This window comes from Pseudorca crassidens, chromosome 12 (assembly GCF_039906515.1).
Source record: "Pseudorca crassidens isolate mPseCra1 chromosome 12, mPseCra1.hap1, whole genome shotgun sequence".
NCBI lineage: Eukaryota > Metazoa > Chordata > Mammalia > Artiodactyla > Delphinidae > Pseudorca > Pseudorca crassidens.
This window is the reverse complement of record NC_090307.1, coordinates 40,696,869-40,715,396: the sequence shown is the minus strand read 5'-3', so window position 1 is coordinate 40,715,396 and position 18,528 is coordinate 40,696,869. Positions and strand designations below refer to the sequence as shown.

Below are 18,528 nucleotides of genomic sequence, written 5' to 3'. Positions count from 1 at the left end.
GGGGATTCCCTTGTGTGTTATTTGTTGTTTTTCCCTTGCTGCTTTTAATATGTTTTCTTTGTATTTAATTTTTGACAGTTTGATTAATATGTGTCTTGGCGTATTTCTCCTTGGATTTATCCTGTATGGGACTCTCTGTGCTTCCTGGACTTGATTAACTATTTCCTTTCCCATATTAGGGAAGTTTTCAACTATAATCTCTTCAAATATTTTCTCAGTCCCTTTCTTTTTCTCTTCTTCTTCTGGAACCCCTATAATTCGAATGTTGGTACGTTTAATGTTGTCCCAGAGGTCTCTGAGACTGTCCTCAGTTCTTTTCATTCTTTTTTCTTTATTCTGCTCTGCAGTAGTTATTTCCACTATTTTATCTTCCAGGTCACTTATCCGTTCTTCTGCCTCAGTTATTCTGCTATTGATCCCATCTAGAGTACTTTTAATTTCATTTATTGTGTTGTTCATCGTTGCTTGTTTCATCTTTAGTTCTTCTAGGTCCTTGTTAACTGATTCTTGCATTTTGTCCATTCTATTGTCCATTCTATCTCCAAGATTTCGGATCAACCTTACTATCATTATTCTGAATTCTTTTTCAGGTAGACTGCCTATTTCCTCTTCATTTGTTAGGTCTGATGGGTTTTTATCTTGCTCCTTCATCTGCGGTGTGTTTTTCTGTCTTTTCATTTTGCTTATCTTACTGTGTTTGGGGTCTCCTTTTTTGCAGGCTGAAGGTTCGTAGTTCCTGTTGTTTTTTGTGTCTGTCCCCAGTGGCTAAGGTTGGTTCAGTGGGTTGTGTAGGTTTCCTGGTGGAGGGTACTAGTGCCTGTGTTCTGGTGGATGAGGCTAGATCTTGTCTTTCTGGTGTGCAGGTCCACGTCTGGTGGTGTGTTTTGGGGTGTCTGTAGACTTATTATGATTTTGGGCCGCCTCTCTGCTAATGGGTGGGGTTGTGTTCCTGTCTTGCTAGTTGTTTGGCATAGGATGTCCAGCACTGTAGCTTGCTGGTCGTTGAGTGAAGCTGGGTGCTGGCGTTGAGATGGAGATCTCTCGGAAATTTTTGCTGTTTGATATTATGTGCAGCTGGGAGGTCTCTTGTGGATCAGTGTCCTGAAGTTGGCTCTCCCACCTCAGAGGCACAGCACTGACTCCTGGCTGCAGCCCCAAGAGCCTTTCATCCACAGGGCTCCTTAATTTGGGATGATTGGTTGTCTATTCAGGTATTCCACAGATGCAGGGTATATCAAGTTGATTGTGGAGCTTTAATCCGCTGCTTCTGAGGCTGCTGGGAGAGATTTCCCTTTCTCTTCTTTGTTCTCACAGCTCCCAGGGGCTCAGCTTTGGATTTAGCCCCGCCTGTGCGTGTAGGTCGCCGGAGGGCGTCTGTTCTTTGCTCAGACAGGACGGGGTTAAAGGAGCCGCTGATTCGGAGGCTCTGGCTCACTCAGGCCCGGGGGTAGGGAGGGGCACGGAGTGTGGGGCGGGCCTGCGGCGGCAGAGGCCGGCGAGACGTTGCAGCCTGAGGCGCGCCTGTGCGTTCTCCCGGGGGAGTTGTCCCTGGATCCCGGGACCCCGGCAGTGGCGGGCTGCACAGGCTCCCCGGAAGGGCGCGTGGCCAGTGACCTGTGTTCGCACACAGGCCTCCCGGTGGCGGCAGCAGCGGCCCTAGCCGCTCTGGGCGGCCCTAGCCACGTCCGTCTCTGGGCTCCGCACCCCTAGCCGCGGCCCGCGCCCGTCCCTGGAGCTCTCTCAAGCAGCGTTCTTAATCCCCTCTCCTCGTGCACCAGGAAACAAAGAGGGACGTAAAAGTCTCTTGCCTCTTCGGCAGTTCCAGACTTCTCCCCGGACTCTCTCCCGGCCAGCCGCGGTGCACCAACGCCCCGCAGGCTGTGTTCACGCCGCCAACCTCAGTCCTCTCCCGGCGCTCCGACAAAAGCCGGAGCCTCAGCTCCCAGTCCCGCCCGCCCCGGCGGGCGAGCAGACAAGCCTCTCGGCTGGCAAGTTCCGGTCGGCCCGATCCTCTGCGCTGGAATCTGTCCACTTTGCTCTCCGCACCCCTGTTGCTGTGCTCTCCTCCGCGGCTCCCAAGCTCCCCCACTCCGCCTCCCGAAGTCTCCACCCGCGAAGGGGCTTCCTAGTGTGTGGACACTTTTCCTCCTTCACAGCTCTCTCCCGCTGGTGCAGGACGCGTCCCTATCCTTTTGTCTCTGTTTAGTTTTTTCTTTTGCCCTACCCAGGTACGTGGGGGGTTTCTTGCCTTTTGGGAGGTCTGAGGTCTTCTGCCAGCGTTCAGTAGATGCTCTGTAGGAGTTGTTCCACGCGTAGATGTATTTCTGGTGTATCTGTGGGGAGGAACGTGATCTCCGCGTCTTACTCTTCCGCCATCTTCCCGGAAGTCCTCTCTGCTGGAAGATTTTTAATCACAGTTCCAGTTTCAGTGCTTGTGACCGGTCTCTTTATATTTTCTATTTCTTCCTGGTTCAGTCTTCAAAGGTTGTGCTTTTCTAAGAATTTGTCCATTTCTTCCCGGTTGTCCATTTTATTGGCATATAGTTGCTTGTAGTAATCTCTTAAGATCCTTTGTATTTCTGCAGTGTCAGTTGTTACTTCTCCTTCTATTGATTTGAGTCTTCTCCCTTTTTTTCTTGATGAGTCTGGCTAATGGTTTATCAATTTTGTTTATCTTCTCAAAGAACCAGCTTTTAGTTTTATTGATCTTTGCTATCATTTCCTTCATTTCTTTTTCATTTATTTCTGATCTGATCTTTATGATTTCTTTCCTTCTGCTAACTTTGGGGGTTTCTTGTTCTTCTTTCTCTAACTGCTTTAAGTGTAAGGTTAGGTTGAGATTTTTCTTGTTTCTTGAGGTAGGATTGTATTACTATAAAATTCCCTCTTAGAACTGCTTTTGCTGCATTCCATAGGTTTTCGATCGTTGTGTTTTGTCATTTGTTTCTCGGTATTTTTTGATTTTCTCTTTGATTTCTTCAGTGATCTCTTGGTTATTTAGTGGTGTATTTTTTAGCCTCCATGTATTTTTATTTTTTACAGATTTTTTCCTATAATTGATATCTAGTCTCATAGCATTGTGGTCAGGAAAGATACTTGATGTGATTTCAATTTTCTTAAATTTACCAAGGTTTTGTTTGTGACCCAAGATATCTATCCTGGAGAATGTTCCACAAGAACTTGAGAAGAAAGTGTATTCAGTTGATTTTGGATGCAATGTCCTATAAATATCAATTAAGTCCATCTTGTTTAATGTGTCATTTAAAGCTTGTGTTTCCTTATTTATATTTTCATTTTGGATTATCTGTCCATTGGTGAAAGTGGGGTGTTAAAGTCCCGTACTGTTATTGTGTTAATATCGATTTCCCCTTTTATGGCTGTTAGCAGTTTCCTTATGTACTGAGGTACTCCTATATTGGGTGCATAAATATTTACAATTGTTATATCTTCTTCTTGGATTTATCCCTTGATAATTATGTAGTGGCTTTGTCTCTTGTAATAGTCTTTATTTTAAAGTCTATTTTGTCTAATATTAGAATTGCTACTCCATATTAGTACTTTTTTTTTTTTTTTTTTGCCATACGCGGGCCTCTCGTTGTGGCCTCTCCCATTGCGGAGCACAGGCTCCGGATGTGCAGGCTCAGCGGCCATGGCTCATGGGCCCAGCCACTCTGCGGCATGTGGGATCTTCCCAGACCGGGGCATGAACCCGTGTCCCCTGCATCAGCAGGTGAACTCTCATGCGCCACCAAGGAAGTCCAGTACTTTTAATGGTACTGTTTATCTGAGTTTTGGAGAAAAGGCCCCACATTTTCATTCTGCACTGGGTCCTATATATTGGGTAGCCATTTCCACTCTTGGGTGCTCTGCTCCTCCTGAGGCAGGTCTCAAATCTTTCCTTGTTGGAACCCCCTTCTGTCTACAGCCCTTTGGGGAGTCCACCTGATTGTCACTGATTTGAAGGCCACCACTGTTTCGTGGCTCCTCTGCTGCTTCATTTATGAAATCCAGAGCTGGACCAGGACTTAAGAAATAATTCAGGGGCTCCATGATCTCTAGAGGAAGGACACCTGCCACAGTGGAAGATGACACAACTTCTCAATTCCCTTCTAACCCTGACTTGGGGAAGCAGCCAAATGCTGGAATCTCTTATCTGGCACTGCTGGTTCTCTCTTTGATGAGTTTTGGCAGAAAAATGTTTCTGGAAGACTAAACCTCAGCTATTATCCTTGACAACTTGGTTCCTCTCTATTCTTTTCTGCTACCCAATGAATTGTTAAGCAATTGTGAGTAGGTAGAGCAGGTGGAGGCTCTTGTCAGCAGTGACTGATCTCATCAAAACTCTGCATGAAGAGTCCTGGCAAAGCAATGCTTGGGAGATTTTATTTTGTTTTGGTTTTAATGGTACAGCAGAATCACCTCTTCTTTTAAAAACAAGTGAGAAAGATAATTTTGGCAAATGTGCAAATATCACATCACAAAACTGGAAACAAGAAGCTTTCTAGGAAACCGATGAAGATGAGAAACTATAGGAAACTGAAAATGAGCAACGCAAGATCTTTGTGGTGAAGGATATAAAGAACATAAAAATGTATATTCAAGGTTTTTCATGGAACATTATAACCCATCAAATTAAGGTATCAATATTCTCTAACAAAATTAACTGATCTGAGGAAGGATAATGCAAAAGTATTCTAATGCAGTGCTGCCCAATAGAACTTTCTGCGATGATTGATAGAAATGTTTGATCATCTCTGTGCTAATACAGAATCCACTAGCCACATGAATACTCCCATTGTGGCTAATATAACTGAGGAACTGAATTTTTAACATGGCTTAAATTTAGCTGCTTTAAAAAGTGGCTACCAATTGAGCAGCATAGTTATAATGCTTCATAGGTCAAAACCAGTGGTTTCTATGGGGGACTTCTCTAATTACTGCTGAGGGGGTAGGGGGTTGGAGTAGAAAGAGAAGAAAGCTCTTAACAGATCTTCTTGGTCACTTACACAGCACCTTACATTCTCCACAGCTTCCAGAATCAGTAGGTGGTACAACCTGCTGTAAGGGGTATGAGGGAAGGATTCTTGGGGAGACCTGAGTATGCTTTTCCAAGTCCTGGCTCAAGCCAATGGCAGTAAAAAAGGCCTAGGATTTTGTCACTCAGATGGGGAGGGGACTATGGTTCCACACACAGAATCTGAGGCTTGGGCCACGCCTGGGGCATCTGTGCATGGAAATCATCGCTGTGGGGCTGGCAGGGAGCTGGAGGTGGGGCGCTCATTTTCGGACAGGGTTTCCAGAGCCAGAGGAGGATTTAGTGGTGGAAGGAGGAGCTGCAGGCCCTTTCTGGCCACCTGCAGGCTGAACAGACCCTTTCTTTTTGGGGATTAAGGTCTTGTTCTTGCTCTTGAACACTTTGCTGGGATCCAGCTTGTTCACAAAGGAGTCGGTCTCTTCCGTGAGTAGGTTTGTATTGTAGGTGATGGGTTTATACATGTTGAACCATTGCTGTAAGGCAGAATTAGGCGAGAGGGTCACAATTCAAAGGAGAGGAGTATGTGTTTACGCTCTTCAGGGGAGATACAGGGGTAGAGAGCTGGGGAGATGAGGCAGAGTAAAAGACTTTAGGAAAAACTGCCTCTAAAATCTATTAGCACTTCCTTTAGGTAAAAGGGAAGACACACGTTGCTTTATGGGGTCTCATAACCTTTAAACATGAGGACTAAGAATCTGAGTAAATGCGCTTCCTTCTAACCTAGTATGCACTGAGCCTGGTATGCTAGGTCCCAAATCATCAGGGTACAGTGTCCTAATTGTTCTGCCTCCAAACCAGCCACTGCCCATCAGGTGGACTTGGTAGCATCCTTCCCACAGGGAAGGAGCAGACAGAGGCCAGAGCAGGCCTCTACTGAGGGAAGTTGCTTGCTCTCTTCCCTACAGGTTTTCTGGGCAGCTGAGGGCAAAGGGCATCTACATTTATTTTCATTGATCACAACCACCCACTATGTTGCCTGGATGTATGTCACTGTCATGTGACATTTGAGGAAAGTGAGGTCCACTTGATGAGTACATTCATCGAGTCCCTCATTTTTTGCCACCCAGTCAGAAGTTCTTCTAGACACACCTGGTGTTCTCAAACCAGGCAGTATATCAGCATTACCTGACATCTGTATGTTTAAAATGGTGTCTGGATCTATAAATGAGGCACAGCCATACTTTGAAATACTCTATATCATTGAAAAAGACAGCTCTCTCTATATATTGATAGGGAATGAGCTCCAACATGGAGTTAAGTGAAAAGAAGGTGCAGAACAATGTGAATAGTATATCGCACTTGTGATTTAGAGAAAAGGAACCAAAAACTGTATGCATGCATGCATGCTTTCTATCCAATAAAGTATCTCAGTGAGGGCACAAGAGAAACTAACAGTGGCTCCCTGTGGGGAAGTGGATGGGGAAGCTGGAGAACCAGTGAGTAACAGACTGATTTTTCACTGTTCCTGTATGCATGTACTGCCTATCCAAAATGAATGGTCAAACCTAATCTCCCCCCACCACCAACCCCTTTTCATTAGAAGTTAAAAACTCCCCAGGTGATTCTGAGGATCAGCCAAGTTTGGGACCCATTTAACTAGGTTAGTATAAAGTGAGGTTGTCCACCTAAATTGGAAGCACCTGCCTTGCTTATTGAAAATACACGCTCCTGGGCTCAACCCCAGATCTCCTGCATCAGATGAGGAAGCTGGGAATCTGCAATTTAAGCATTTCCTCAGAAGATTCTGATACATTCTACAGTTTGAGATGACAGGTGGTCCCTCCTTACCTTGGCCTGTGGGCTAATGCCATAGCTGGTGAAAGCATACTGCCACTGGGGCAGGCCCAGGTGGGTGATAAGCAGGCGATAATAGGCAGTAAAGGTATCTGTGAGAAAATGCCAGTATAATGCTCTGTCCAGGAACCAGATCTCAGTGTCTTGTGCTAATGCTGAAATAGCAGACAAAGGACATAAAGGAAGGGATGGCTTAACACTTTTTTCCTTGTATCTATAAAGTCAACATCTACTCATGGTTAAAACAAATTTCAATAGTAGAAGGAATGTAAACTATAAGTAAAAGTTCCCTTTTTTCCCTTCAACCTCCCAGTTCTGTTCTCCAGTGGCCACTGTTACTGGCTTCTTTATATTCTTCTACAAATTCTTGATCAGTCAGTCGACTGATCTATCTGCTGGGCTTTGGCCATCTGTGCATTCAGGCTATCTAAGCAGCACTCCTTTCTTGTGCGGACTCAACACTCTCCCTCCCCCAATAGGTACATACTGTGGTCTCAGCCTTCCTGATGGAGAGGCACTCTGTCTGAACAGTTCTGGCTTTCTCAGGTCTGTCAGGAATTAGAAGTGCTGTGAGAAACCACCATGGAGGAGCCCAGACCAGCTTCCTCTCCTGGGACTCCTGCCTGTGCGGCTGTGTGATGTGCTGGTTGAGCTGAAGCAGGCACTATTGTACCAGCTCCTGCCTCACGCTTGCTTCTGACCGTCCATTCTTAGTACTCCTAGTTCATCTCCTAGGCCTCTCCTATTTCATCTCCTGTCTAATGGCTGTAACATCTCCCTAAGTGGCCTCCATCCTCCAGTACCTTCCACTTCCATTTCTGCTTGTGGTCACATTTTCATTTGAATCCTGCCATACTTCTGCTAAATAACCTTGACTCCCCACCTACTTCCACGTAACATCCAAACCCCTTCACCTGGCTTTCAAAACTCCACATGAGAGGGAATCACAGGGCTTCTGGTGTCATCTCCTCCTCATCCACAAGATGAACCATGTGGCCAATGAACTGGAATTGTCATTCCCCCCAAATGAGGTGCATTCTCTCATGGCATTGAGTATTTTAACTTTTTTTTTTTTTTTACCCATATCCCTTTGCTTGGATGCCCCCTTTTGCCCCACACCCCACACCCCCCATATCTCATTCAGACCTCTACTTCAAGATGCAGCTCATTAGTTGCGGCTCACTGGCTCCTTAGTTGTGGCACACGAGCTCTTTAGTTGTGGCCCCACATGCTGCAACTAAGACCCGGTGCAACCAAATAGATAAATAAATAAATATTTTTTTTTAAAAAAAAGATGCGCCTCAAAGGCTACTTCACAAAGACTCCTCCAGCTGGAGATGATCTCTCCTTTCCCCCAGAGGTAAACCCTGGTGTGTCTTCTCACCCTTTGCAGGCAGAAAGCTACTTGAAGAGGGCTGGACATTGTCCAACTCTGTAGTTCCTAGGGACTGAACTGCTGTTAGGGGGCCAGGCAGTGCCCATTGCTCAAGAAGCCAGAGCCTTCTTCTCTTGATTTCCCATCTGGGATCTTAGTTTGAGGTCTAGTAATTCAGATTTTTATTGCTGTTAATTGGCCTACATAAATACGTATAAAAGAAAGACAATGTTTTTCCTGGATGCTTTTCTAATGCATGAGCCTGCTGGAGGAGTTATAAACAGAATGACTATTTCTTTTAGCATTTATTCACTTATTATCCTAATGTTATTATTTTGCAGTAACTCACAAGTGACACAAATGACAATAGCTTAAAAAGACTCTAGTAATTGGCCTGGAGGGGGATGCTCAGAGAGGACCAAAGGGGTTTTCTGGGTCTTGGCATCTACAAGAGACCCAGCAGCACCTCAGGAGGTCAGGGAAGAGCATGCCTTTTGTGTGATGGCTGGAGAGCAAGGTCAGCCAAGGCCATTCCCAAGCTACAGGACCATGCCTGCCATGATTCTTACCTGGTTTCCCTCTTTTGTAGACAAGGCAAACCTTCCCATTTCCGTTGCAAGGATCCAGCTCAAATATTACACTGCGAGAATCAAAGTGAGGCTTCTCTGGCTGGTTCTCACTAGCTGCAAACCCAGAAGTTAATGGTAATGTTCAAACACACTCAGCTCAAACATACTTATTCATCCAGCTTTGCTTGGATGAAAAAAAACAGAGGGGAAAAAAAGCCTTATCTCAAACATATTCTTAACTATTATTTTCAAATGTGGACCAAATGTATTCTATACTCTAAATGTCCTGGGTCTTATTCATGGTCTAAGCCTCTGTCTGGGCTCCCCTACCGCCAACAGAGTGTCATGGAATCTGGGGAAGGGGGCATGAGGACAGCAAACTGAACTTCTTGGGAGTGGGACTACGTAAGTCAGAGTAATCTGAACAACTTTTTTCTTTTTCCCCAGATACATGGTTTCCCCTCGTTTATAGCACTTCATGATCTTTTGATTAGAATCCTTTTTCCTCTGTCTAAAATGTATATTCGTGGCATGTTATGTTTATTTCTATTATAACATTATAATTAATGCTAAGTCTGGCTCTGTTAGAAATACCTACCTAGAAACGAAATACCATGATGTAACAGAAAAAAAGATAAATTCTTAGAAATGCAACCATCAGAAACCTTCTCTCCTGCTTCTTTCATTATAGTAATTATGCAATAATGATTAGCATTAGTGACTAGAGTAGAAAGTGTTTAACAAACCTAGGAGAGATTGGATAAAACAGAGTATATAAAAATAATATTTTTGATTTACACATATACCCATACATATAATTTTACATAAATGCATAAATATTTACATTTCTAAATAAGAAGACTTTTTGTGTTTTTTTTGTTTCTTTCTTTAACATGGTTTTACCCTCCCCTGGCGGTTATACCTTCATATTCTTCATCTCATATGGTCCTAGGCAGACATATAGGTATACATTTAAATTTTGTGAGATCATTTACTATATAAAAATGGGATACCACACGTTACCTGAATCTTACTTTCTATACAGTAATACAATGTGGAAAGCCCTCTAAGGGTTGTAACTCTAATGCATTCTTTTTAATGGCTGCCTGACAGTCTGTGGGAGTGGATGCACCCTAATTTATCCTGTGAGCCACCTATTGATAGGGGGCCAATATTATTCTGCTACAAATGCTACAGTAATCATCTCTGTACCTGTCCCTTTGTTCTGGTGTTTTTGTTATATGGCTAGACACCCTGAAGTATTATAGAATGGACATTGCCAGACTGCTTTTTGAAAAGGCCTTTGTTTTTGAAAGATATTTTCATGGGGTATAGAATTCTAGGTTGACAATTTTTTCCTTTGAGTATTTTAACTTTTTTTTAATCAAATGAATTTGCTTAAAGAATATTTTATTTTTAAATTTTTAATGTATTTATTTTTTATTCCGGTCTAACAGCATGATTTTCCTCTGATTGTTTCTTTCTTTCTTTTTATTGGAGGATAGTTGATTTACAATGTTGTGTTAGTTTCAGGTGTACAGCAAAGTCAATCAGTTATACATATATCCACTCTTTTTTAGATTCTTTTCCTATATAGGTTATTACAGAGTATTGAGTAGAGTTTCCTGTTCTATACAGTAGGTCCTTATTAGTTATCTATTTGATACATAGTAGTATGTATATGTCAATCCCAATCTCCCCATTTATCCCTCCCCCTTCCCTGAGTATTTTATCTTGATTGAATTGTTTCCAATGAGAAATATGCTATTATCCTTATCTTTGCTCCTTTGTATGGAATTGTCTTTTTCCACTGACTGCTTTTAAGATTTTCTCTTTATCCCTGATTTTGAGCAATTTGATTATGTTTCCTAGTATTGTTTCTTCATGTTTCTTGTTCCTGGCTTGTTAAGCTTCTTAGATATGGTTTAAGTTTCCAAGTAACTGGTACAGTTTTGAGCCACTATTTCTTCAAATAGTATTTCCTGGTCCATCCCCCACTTTTCAGGGACTCCGATTATACATACATTATACCATTTGTTGTCCCTCAGTTCACTGATGCTATTTTGATTAAAATAATTTTTTATTTTCTTTCTGTGTTATTTTGGATTGTCTATTGTTATGTCTTTAAGTTCTCCAGTCTTTTCTTTGGCAATATCTAAACTATTGTTAGTCCCATCCAGTGTATTTTTCATCTCAGAAACTAGTTTCATCTCTAAAAGTTAAGTTTGGATTTGTTTTTTCCTATCTTCCATGTCTGTACTAAGTTTTTGGACATATAGAATACAGTAATGACTGTTTTAAAGTCTGTATCTGCTAATTCTAAACTGTATCTCAATTCTGGATTGGTTTCAATTAATTTTTCTCCTCATTATGGTCATTTTTTCCTGCTTTTTTGCATACCTGGTAATCTTTGATTGGATGCCAGAAATTGTTAGTTTTGCATTGTTGAGTGCTTGCTATTTTTATATTTCTATAAATATTGTTGAACTTTGTTCTGTGACACAGTTAAATTACTTGAAAACAGATACTTTCAGGTCTTGTGCTTAGTATTTGACAGGCAGAACCCAAGGCAGCATTTAACCTAGGGCTAATTTTTTCCCCATTACTGAGGCAGGACCCTTCTGAGTACTCTACCTAATTCTATGTAAGCCATGAGGTGTTTCAACCTGGACAGTAGAAATGGACACTATTCCTGGTTCAGTGTGAGTACCAGGCATTGTTCCCTCTAATCTTCTTGGGTGGTTTTGTCCCTGGCCTTGGGTAGTATCTTCACATGTGTGTGCTCATCAGTTCTTTCCTGAATACTTGAGGACACTCTGCAGATCTCTGCAGTTCTCTCTCTATGCAGCTCATTCCTCTCTGTTACTCAGTCCTGTGAACTCTACCTGTCTTCATCCAGCTGGGCTCTTAGTTATGTCTTCTCAACAGGTACAACAGGTTCTCCTTGGGTTCCCTTCTCTATGCTGTCGACTGGAAACTTTCAGATAATAAGCTAGTGTTCACCTCATTTGCTTCCCATCATTCAGAGCTCATCATTCTTCCCTGTCTCATGGTCAGTATCTTGACAACATCCATTGTTTTATATATTTTGTCTGTTTTTGGTTTTTTTGTTGTTCCAGGTGGGAAGATAAATCTGGCCTCTACTATTCCATCTTGGATGAAATAAAAAGTCCAGACTGTAGGCTCCCACCAAGTTTTAGCAGCCTTGACTGATGCTGACTGGGGTCTGCCCTCAGGTGAAAAGTTATAAAAATAGGAAAATCATTCAGTGTGGTTCCCTTGTGCCATTTGTAGATGCCACTCCAGTTTCTGCTTATTTTTGGTTACTCTCCAGTCCTTTTAGGTAATTATTTTAAAAGTTTCCCCAGAGTTTAGAGTATTATCTGCACAAGTCCTGATCTGGTAAAAGGTAGTATGCCATATGGCCAGAATCATAAGGTCAAATCTACAATGTCACTGTTATTAGTTCTTCACTGAATTTTTAGTTTGGTTTTATCTCCATGTGCACATTAGCACACTGTCCTACAGTCTGTGCCTAATAATTTCACCCTCAGGAATAACAGTGGATATCTTTCTGTTACCTGTTATTTGTGCTGGTTCTTATTCATGGTGTTGTGTTTCTTCATGTGCCTGGTTCTTTTTAAGTAGGATTATTTTTGAAAAATTATTTATAAAAACAATGAGGTCTAGGATAATGTTTTCTTCCTCTAGGGAAGAATTTTATTTTTATATGAGTTTTATACTGAGATATAATTCACTTACCATACCATTCACTTAAAGTGTACAATTTAATGGTTTTTAGTATATTTAGAGCTGTGCAACCATAAACAGTCAATTTTAGTACATTTCTCTGGAGTGAATTTCTGTTTTTTTCTGCCAGGCCCCTGGGGAGATTAGTAATCTGGAATCAAATTAGTCCAATTTTGGGATTTAACATTTTCTGGGATGCACAGGTGACTTATACTTGGGCTTCGGTCCATGTGAACAGTGGTTATTTCTGGTTCATTCTATCTCCTAGAGTATATAGCTCCTCATGGTGCTAACCAAAAGGGTAGGGTAGTTTTTATGGGTGCCATCTTTTGTAGGTTCTAGACTCCATTTTATTCTTCTAGTCTCACATATGGGTCAAATTCTCAGCTTTTGAGTAGCCTCATTGCCTCTTTTGAAAATGACAACGTATCCTAGGCAAAAGCAACCCTAAACATTGAGCCTCTTCCCTGGATTTCTGTCTTCTTCTGAATGTTGATCTGGTGCTATCTCATCATCTTATTAGCTCTTATTTGATGATTTTTATATGTTCCCTGACTTTTCAGTTGTCTTCAGCAGGAAGACTGTTCTGAATTACCTATCTGCCATTACCAGGAGGCCTCTTCATCAGTTTAAGTATGCTTCTGAAAATAACATATAGATGAGCTTTGCTTTTTATATCAATCTGATAGTTTCTGCTTTTCAAAAGGGAAATTCAATCCCAGCACACTTAACATAATGATTTATCTGTTTTATTTTATTCCTCTTAATGTTTTGTTGCTTATTTTATATTGTTGTTTCTTTTCCCTTTTTCTTATTTTTACTCATGTGATTCAACATTCCTTTATTAGGTTAGAGATTCTAAAGTAATTTTTTATTCCTTTAATGGTTATCTTCCTTTTTTTTTTTTTTTTTGCTGTACGCGGGCCTCTCACTGCTGTGGCCTCTGCTGTTGCGGAGCACAGGCTCCGGACACACAGGCTCAGCGGCCATGGCTCACGGGCCCAGCCGCTCCGCGGCATGTGGGATCATCCCAGACCAGGGCACGAACCCACGTCCCTGCATTGGCAGGCGGACCCTCAACCACTGCACCACCAGGGAAGCCCTATCTTCCTTTTTTTATGTATTTGCATGACTGGATCCATATGATTCTACCCTTACTTGAAAACAATATGCCATTGTTTCTCTAACCAAATGTGGTATGCAGAATTCTAAGATGGCCTCCAAGATTCATGCTTGTGTGTATACACACCTGTACAACCTCCTCCCCTGAGTGTGGTCAGGACCTATAATATGATGGAGTAGTCATTCCCTTGATTAGGTAACATTATGAGACTCTGTTGTAGCAGACTGGAGAGAAATATTCCTGCTGGCTGAGAAGCAAGTGGCCATATTGTGAGAGGGTCTTGTGGCTAGAATCTGAGGGCAGCCTAAATGAGCCAAGAGTGAGCCCTGGCCAACAGGCAACAAGAAAACAAGGACTTAGTCCCACAACTGCAAGAAACTGAATAAGGTCAACCACCAGTGAGCTTGGAAGAGGCCCCTATGCCTCAGATGAGATCACAGCACCAGCTGACACCTTGTTTCTAGCCTGATAAAATCCTAAGCAGAAGACTCTACTAATCTGTAGCTGAATTTTTGACTCACGAAAACTGTTAGATAATAAATTTGTAGTGTTTCAAGCCATTAAATTTTTGGTAATCTGTTATACATGAATAGAAAACCAATACACCAAGACACTCTGTTTCCCCCAACAAGGCATACTATTTCTTTCCTAGAGTAGGATGAGGGCTTCCACTTTCTACTTCCTTTCCTCTTTGTCCTACATTTTCTTTTAAAAGGACTCTCTGGAACATTCCTTGTATCAGTTGCTAGGGCTACTGTAGCAAAGTACCACAAACTGAATGGCTTGAATAGCAGAAATTTGTTATCTCACGCTTCTGGAGGCCACAGATCCAAGGTCAAGGTTGGTTCCTTTTGAGGGCTGTGGAGAAGAATCTGTTCTATGCCTCTCCCCTAGCTCCTGGTGGTTTGCTTGCAACTTTTAGCTTTCCTTGGTATGTAGAAGTACCACCCCATCTCTGTCTTCATCTTCACATGGCTTTCTTTTCTATCTGTATCTCCAAATTTCCCCTTTTAAAAGGTTGTCAGTCATATTGGATTAGGGCTCCACCCAACTCCAGTATGACCTCACCTTACCTACTTACTTCTATAATGTCCCTATTTCCAAATAAGGTCACAGTCTGAGGGAGTGAGGTTAGGACTTCAATATATGAATATTTCCAGGGGGAAGGGACACAATTTAACGCATAAAGCTCTTATATCTTGCCTCTCTCCTTTCTGTTAGGTTTAGCTGAGGGTATATGTTTAGACATATTCTGTGCACTATGTCCCCTTTTTTCCAAGAGTTCTTATGTAAAAGTTGTATACATTCCTGGATATTAAGATTTAATTAAGTCTTTCTCTTTCATAGGAGGTTCACTAATCTCTTGTTTCTTTTCCTCTTTATATATCTGCATCTTGAGATCTCCATTCCGTTTCATCTGTCTTTTGGTTGGAGTATTTATGTTCTTAAAGTTTTACACATCCTTTAATATTCTTCTAATAACCTGAGAGGTATGTTTCATCTGTATATATAGGACTCTTGATTTTCACTTTTTCTCTCAGTAACCTGTTTATGTTTTTTTTACTGCCTTCTAGTTTCCACTGTTGCAGGTGAGAAGTCTGATGTCAGTCTGATTATTCTCTCTTCACAAGTAATTTGTTATTTTTGCCTAGAAGCTTGTGATTTTTTTCTGCATCATGTAATGCCTAGGTGTCTGTTTTCTCCTGAATTCAATTTTATTCAATCTGCAGATTGAATAAAAGTTTTTGTTTATTACTGTTTATTTATTATTCCCTTTCCAGCTTTTTTTCTCTTTTTGAGCACCTATAATTCCAATGGAAGGTCACCTGGATGTATTTTCTATTTCTCTCACCCTCCACCTTTTCACTCATTTCTCCTTTTAAAATTTATTTATCTGTCCTTTTAGATATTTCTTGCACTTGCTTTTTCAGGCTACTAACTCAGGTCTCAATATTTATCCTTGTCTTCAATTCATCTAGTCAGTTGTTTAATCAAGAATTTTTACTTTTTTTCTATAGGAAGTCTTTGTGCTGTCTTAAATGCCCTTAAGTGTTCTTGTTTTTATTTAGGTTTTCATCTGTGTCCTCTAGCAGTGTTATTTCTCTGGTTGTGTATTCTGATATTGCTTCCTGATTGTCCTCTTTCTAACTGCTGAGTCCCCTGAGAAAAGTCAGCATTTTTCTACTTAAGTTAATGAAACTTAGGTCTAATTGTTGGACTATCCTGAAAAGCATGAACTCAGAAGGTGCCAGAAGCCCACGTGGTTTTTATCCCCATCAGTATGTAGGACAGTGTGGTCTCTACCCCTACCTGTCCTTTGCTGAGGTCCCTTGAAATCCTATCATCTAGTCTACCTTTATCTACCAGCTTCAAAAGCAGGGTACACCCATTCTACTTATTTAACAACTCCTTTGCCTTTTAGGGGTTAGAGAGCCCCAGTATACACATATGAAGCAAATGTGACCTTTTCCCCATCCTTGAGGATTCCACACATTTCTAAGTGATAAACTCTTCCCAGGGCCCAACACTTTCCAGACTCAGCTCTTGGACTCCTCCTCCTATTGTGCAGCTGCTTGTCCAGTTGAAGGAGAAAGCCTTGCATCAGTTCTCTCTGTCAGAATTTCAATGCACTCCAAGGCATTAGTATTGGAGACACTAGTTGCCTACTGAATATTCATTCTCCCTTTTTAAAACTCCAGTTCTGTTTGATGAGGCAATACTACACAGCTAAAAATACTTATCTCCTCAAATTCACTTGCACTATGGGTAACCTTTTTGACTCTATTCTGGCGAATGGTTATTGGGAGGGGCTTCTGGAAAAACTATTATTTTTCTGACAAAAAGGAAACTAGTCTGCCAAGAGACAGTTATTTTGCCCTTTACTCTTCTTTTTCCTGCCTGGAACATAGACTTGAAGCTTGGAGGTAGAGACCACATTCTTCAAACATGAGGATGAAAACCAAACAAACACAAAGGCTGGTGCGCCAGGAATCCAGAGGGAGACTTTATCATTGAGTTTCTCAAGCAGCTACACCAGCCTAGTTCCAGATTTCTTATTATGAGAAAAATAAACTATTTAAACATTGTAATGGGGGGTCTGTTATACGCAGCCAAACACAGTTCTGACTGAAGTCCTCACTTATACATAGTTGATCATAGCTTTAGCAGCCATTTGAATTATAAGCCATTTCAATCAGAAGTGGCAAAGAGCCTGAAAGGAGGAAGGGAGCTGCATTTAGACTGTCACGGTCCCTGAAACCTCTCAATACTGAAATGTGGAGTGAAGTTTAATCTGTAACATTCATTCACTTACCAGGTATTCATTAACTGCCTACTATGTGCCAGGGACTGAAGTGGGTGCTGGAAACAAAGATCCCAACCCTGGCATTTTCTTCATGAAAATTTCCTTTTTTGATACAGGCTGTTTTTTTTTTGTTTTTTTTTGTTTTTTTTTTAACCTTACTTCCATGGTTCAGAGAAGCCATAAATGGGAAGGGTTGGGTTTAGGGGAACATGTAACAATGCCACAATTTCTTCCTATTATTTTCAACATTATAAAATGGAAACAAGCAGGCTGATTTCTAACTCAAAGCAGAAGTCCCTCTAGTTACCTTCTTGTGTATCGTCCTCCAGGTCTGCAAGAGTTGGTGCGTTAGGAAGTGAGTACAGGGAAGACTGGTTGAGTTGAGTCAGTTTTGAGATGCTGTTAATTGCCATGCTGCCCAATGGAATGGTATGTTCTATGGGAATGTTAACAAAAAGAATTACATGGAGTAATAAGCTAGTTACCATGGTCATCAGAAGGGCTTCTGCTTGAGTAACTTAAGCCCAGCTATTATTTGATCCCAGGGTTGAGGAATTGAATGGAAAGTGGAAAGAAGAGAATCAATGCACTACATGCTCCAAAGCACCAGCCTTTTATGCAAAAAAAAAAAAAAAAGCAAACAGCTGGGGCCATGAGTGAAGAGTCCCCACTGCATGTGTTAGGGTGGAGCACCAAAGGAAATTTTAAAAGGGGATTCTCAAAAAGAACTGGCAATTCTAGGGTAGGGGCCCTAGTTTGAAGAGCAAAGGACTTAAAAAATGTTTTTGCTCCCGCCATCCCTTGAATGAAGGGTTATACTTTCCAAAGGAGTAACAGTTTTGATTATATAACTGACTGCTTCTATCCTTCTTGTCATAAGCTTTCACTATGGAAACTATCTCCCCCTCTACTTATCATTTTTTCTTACTCAACGGAGCAAACTGTCTTGAAAGGCTTCTTGCTTGGTTCAGTCTTCTGTAATTCAGGTATAAACAAGAAATAGGCAGACTATGTATTTTCCTTATCTATCATACAGAATTCTTATAATATAGGGTGCTGGACATGGGATGGCACACAAAGACTTGGACATATGACTGCTAAAAAACTGGAATAACTTAAGGCAATAAAACAGCTGGTGTACAGACCATGGAATGTCCAAGAAAAGACCACTAAGGAGGTAAACATTGGAAGCTGCCTTTGCTGGCTTTTCTGATAATGATTTTAGCCATCCAGTAAAGAATGGGTACAGCAATGGGGATAAGGATAAGAAGATGGGTTGGGAGGATTACATTAAAAAAAGTATTAATAATGAATAGGGACTCATTCATAAAACCTTCATGAAATGTTTCTTTTCTGATGCACGCTTCTGAAGGGGCTAGCCTGTCTCCGTGATGTGGGCAAGGGAAAATGTGACAGTCACTCTAGCCTCTGTCCACTCTCTCTGTTGCTCCAGACTCCAAAGGCCATGGCCATGAGGGTTTCTGATATTGGTGACAACAATGGTTTCTAGACCATCGGAGGAAATGATTCTAAGCTAAAAGTTCATGTTAAATGCTTAGTAGTAAGCTATAAACTATG

At 41.5% G+C, this 18,528-nt stretch overlaps 1 protein-coding gene across 4 annotated transcripts in view; it reads right to left on the bottom strand.

Annotated features, from left to right (window-relative positions):
* Positions 1 to 2,394: 2,394 nt before the first annotated feature.
* TPGS2 (tubulin polyglutamylase complex subunit 2) overlaps positions 2,395 to 18,528 on the bottom strand; it is a 56,627-nt gene continuing 40,493 nt past the window's right edge. Inside the window, exons 4-7 of one of the 4 annotated variants that reach the window (XM_067699303.1) lie at positions 17,258 to 17,386; positions 8,774 to 8,887; positions 6,824 to 6,984; positions 4,368 to 5,508 (exon numbers count right to left, since the gene is read on the bottom strand). In XM_067699303.1, coding sequence (XP_067555404.1) covers positions 5,278 to 5,508; positions 6,824 to 6,984; positions 8,774 to 8,887; positions 17,258 to 17,386 — 635 coding nt within the window. In that variant the 3' untranslated portion in view covers positions 4,368 to 5,277. Of the gene's footprint in view, positions 5,509 to 6,823; positions 6,985 to 8,773; positions 8,888 to 17,257; positions 17,387 to 18,528 lie in introns of all 4 variants that reach the window. The other 3 variants (XM_067699304.1, XM_067699306.1, XM_067699307.1) reach the window with 3 other exon arrangements.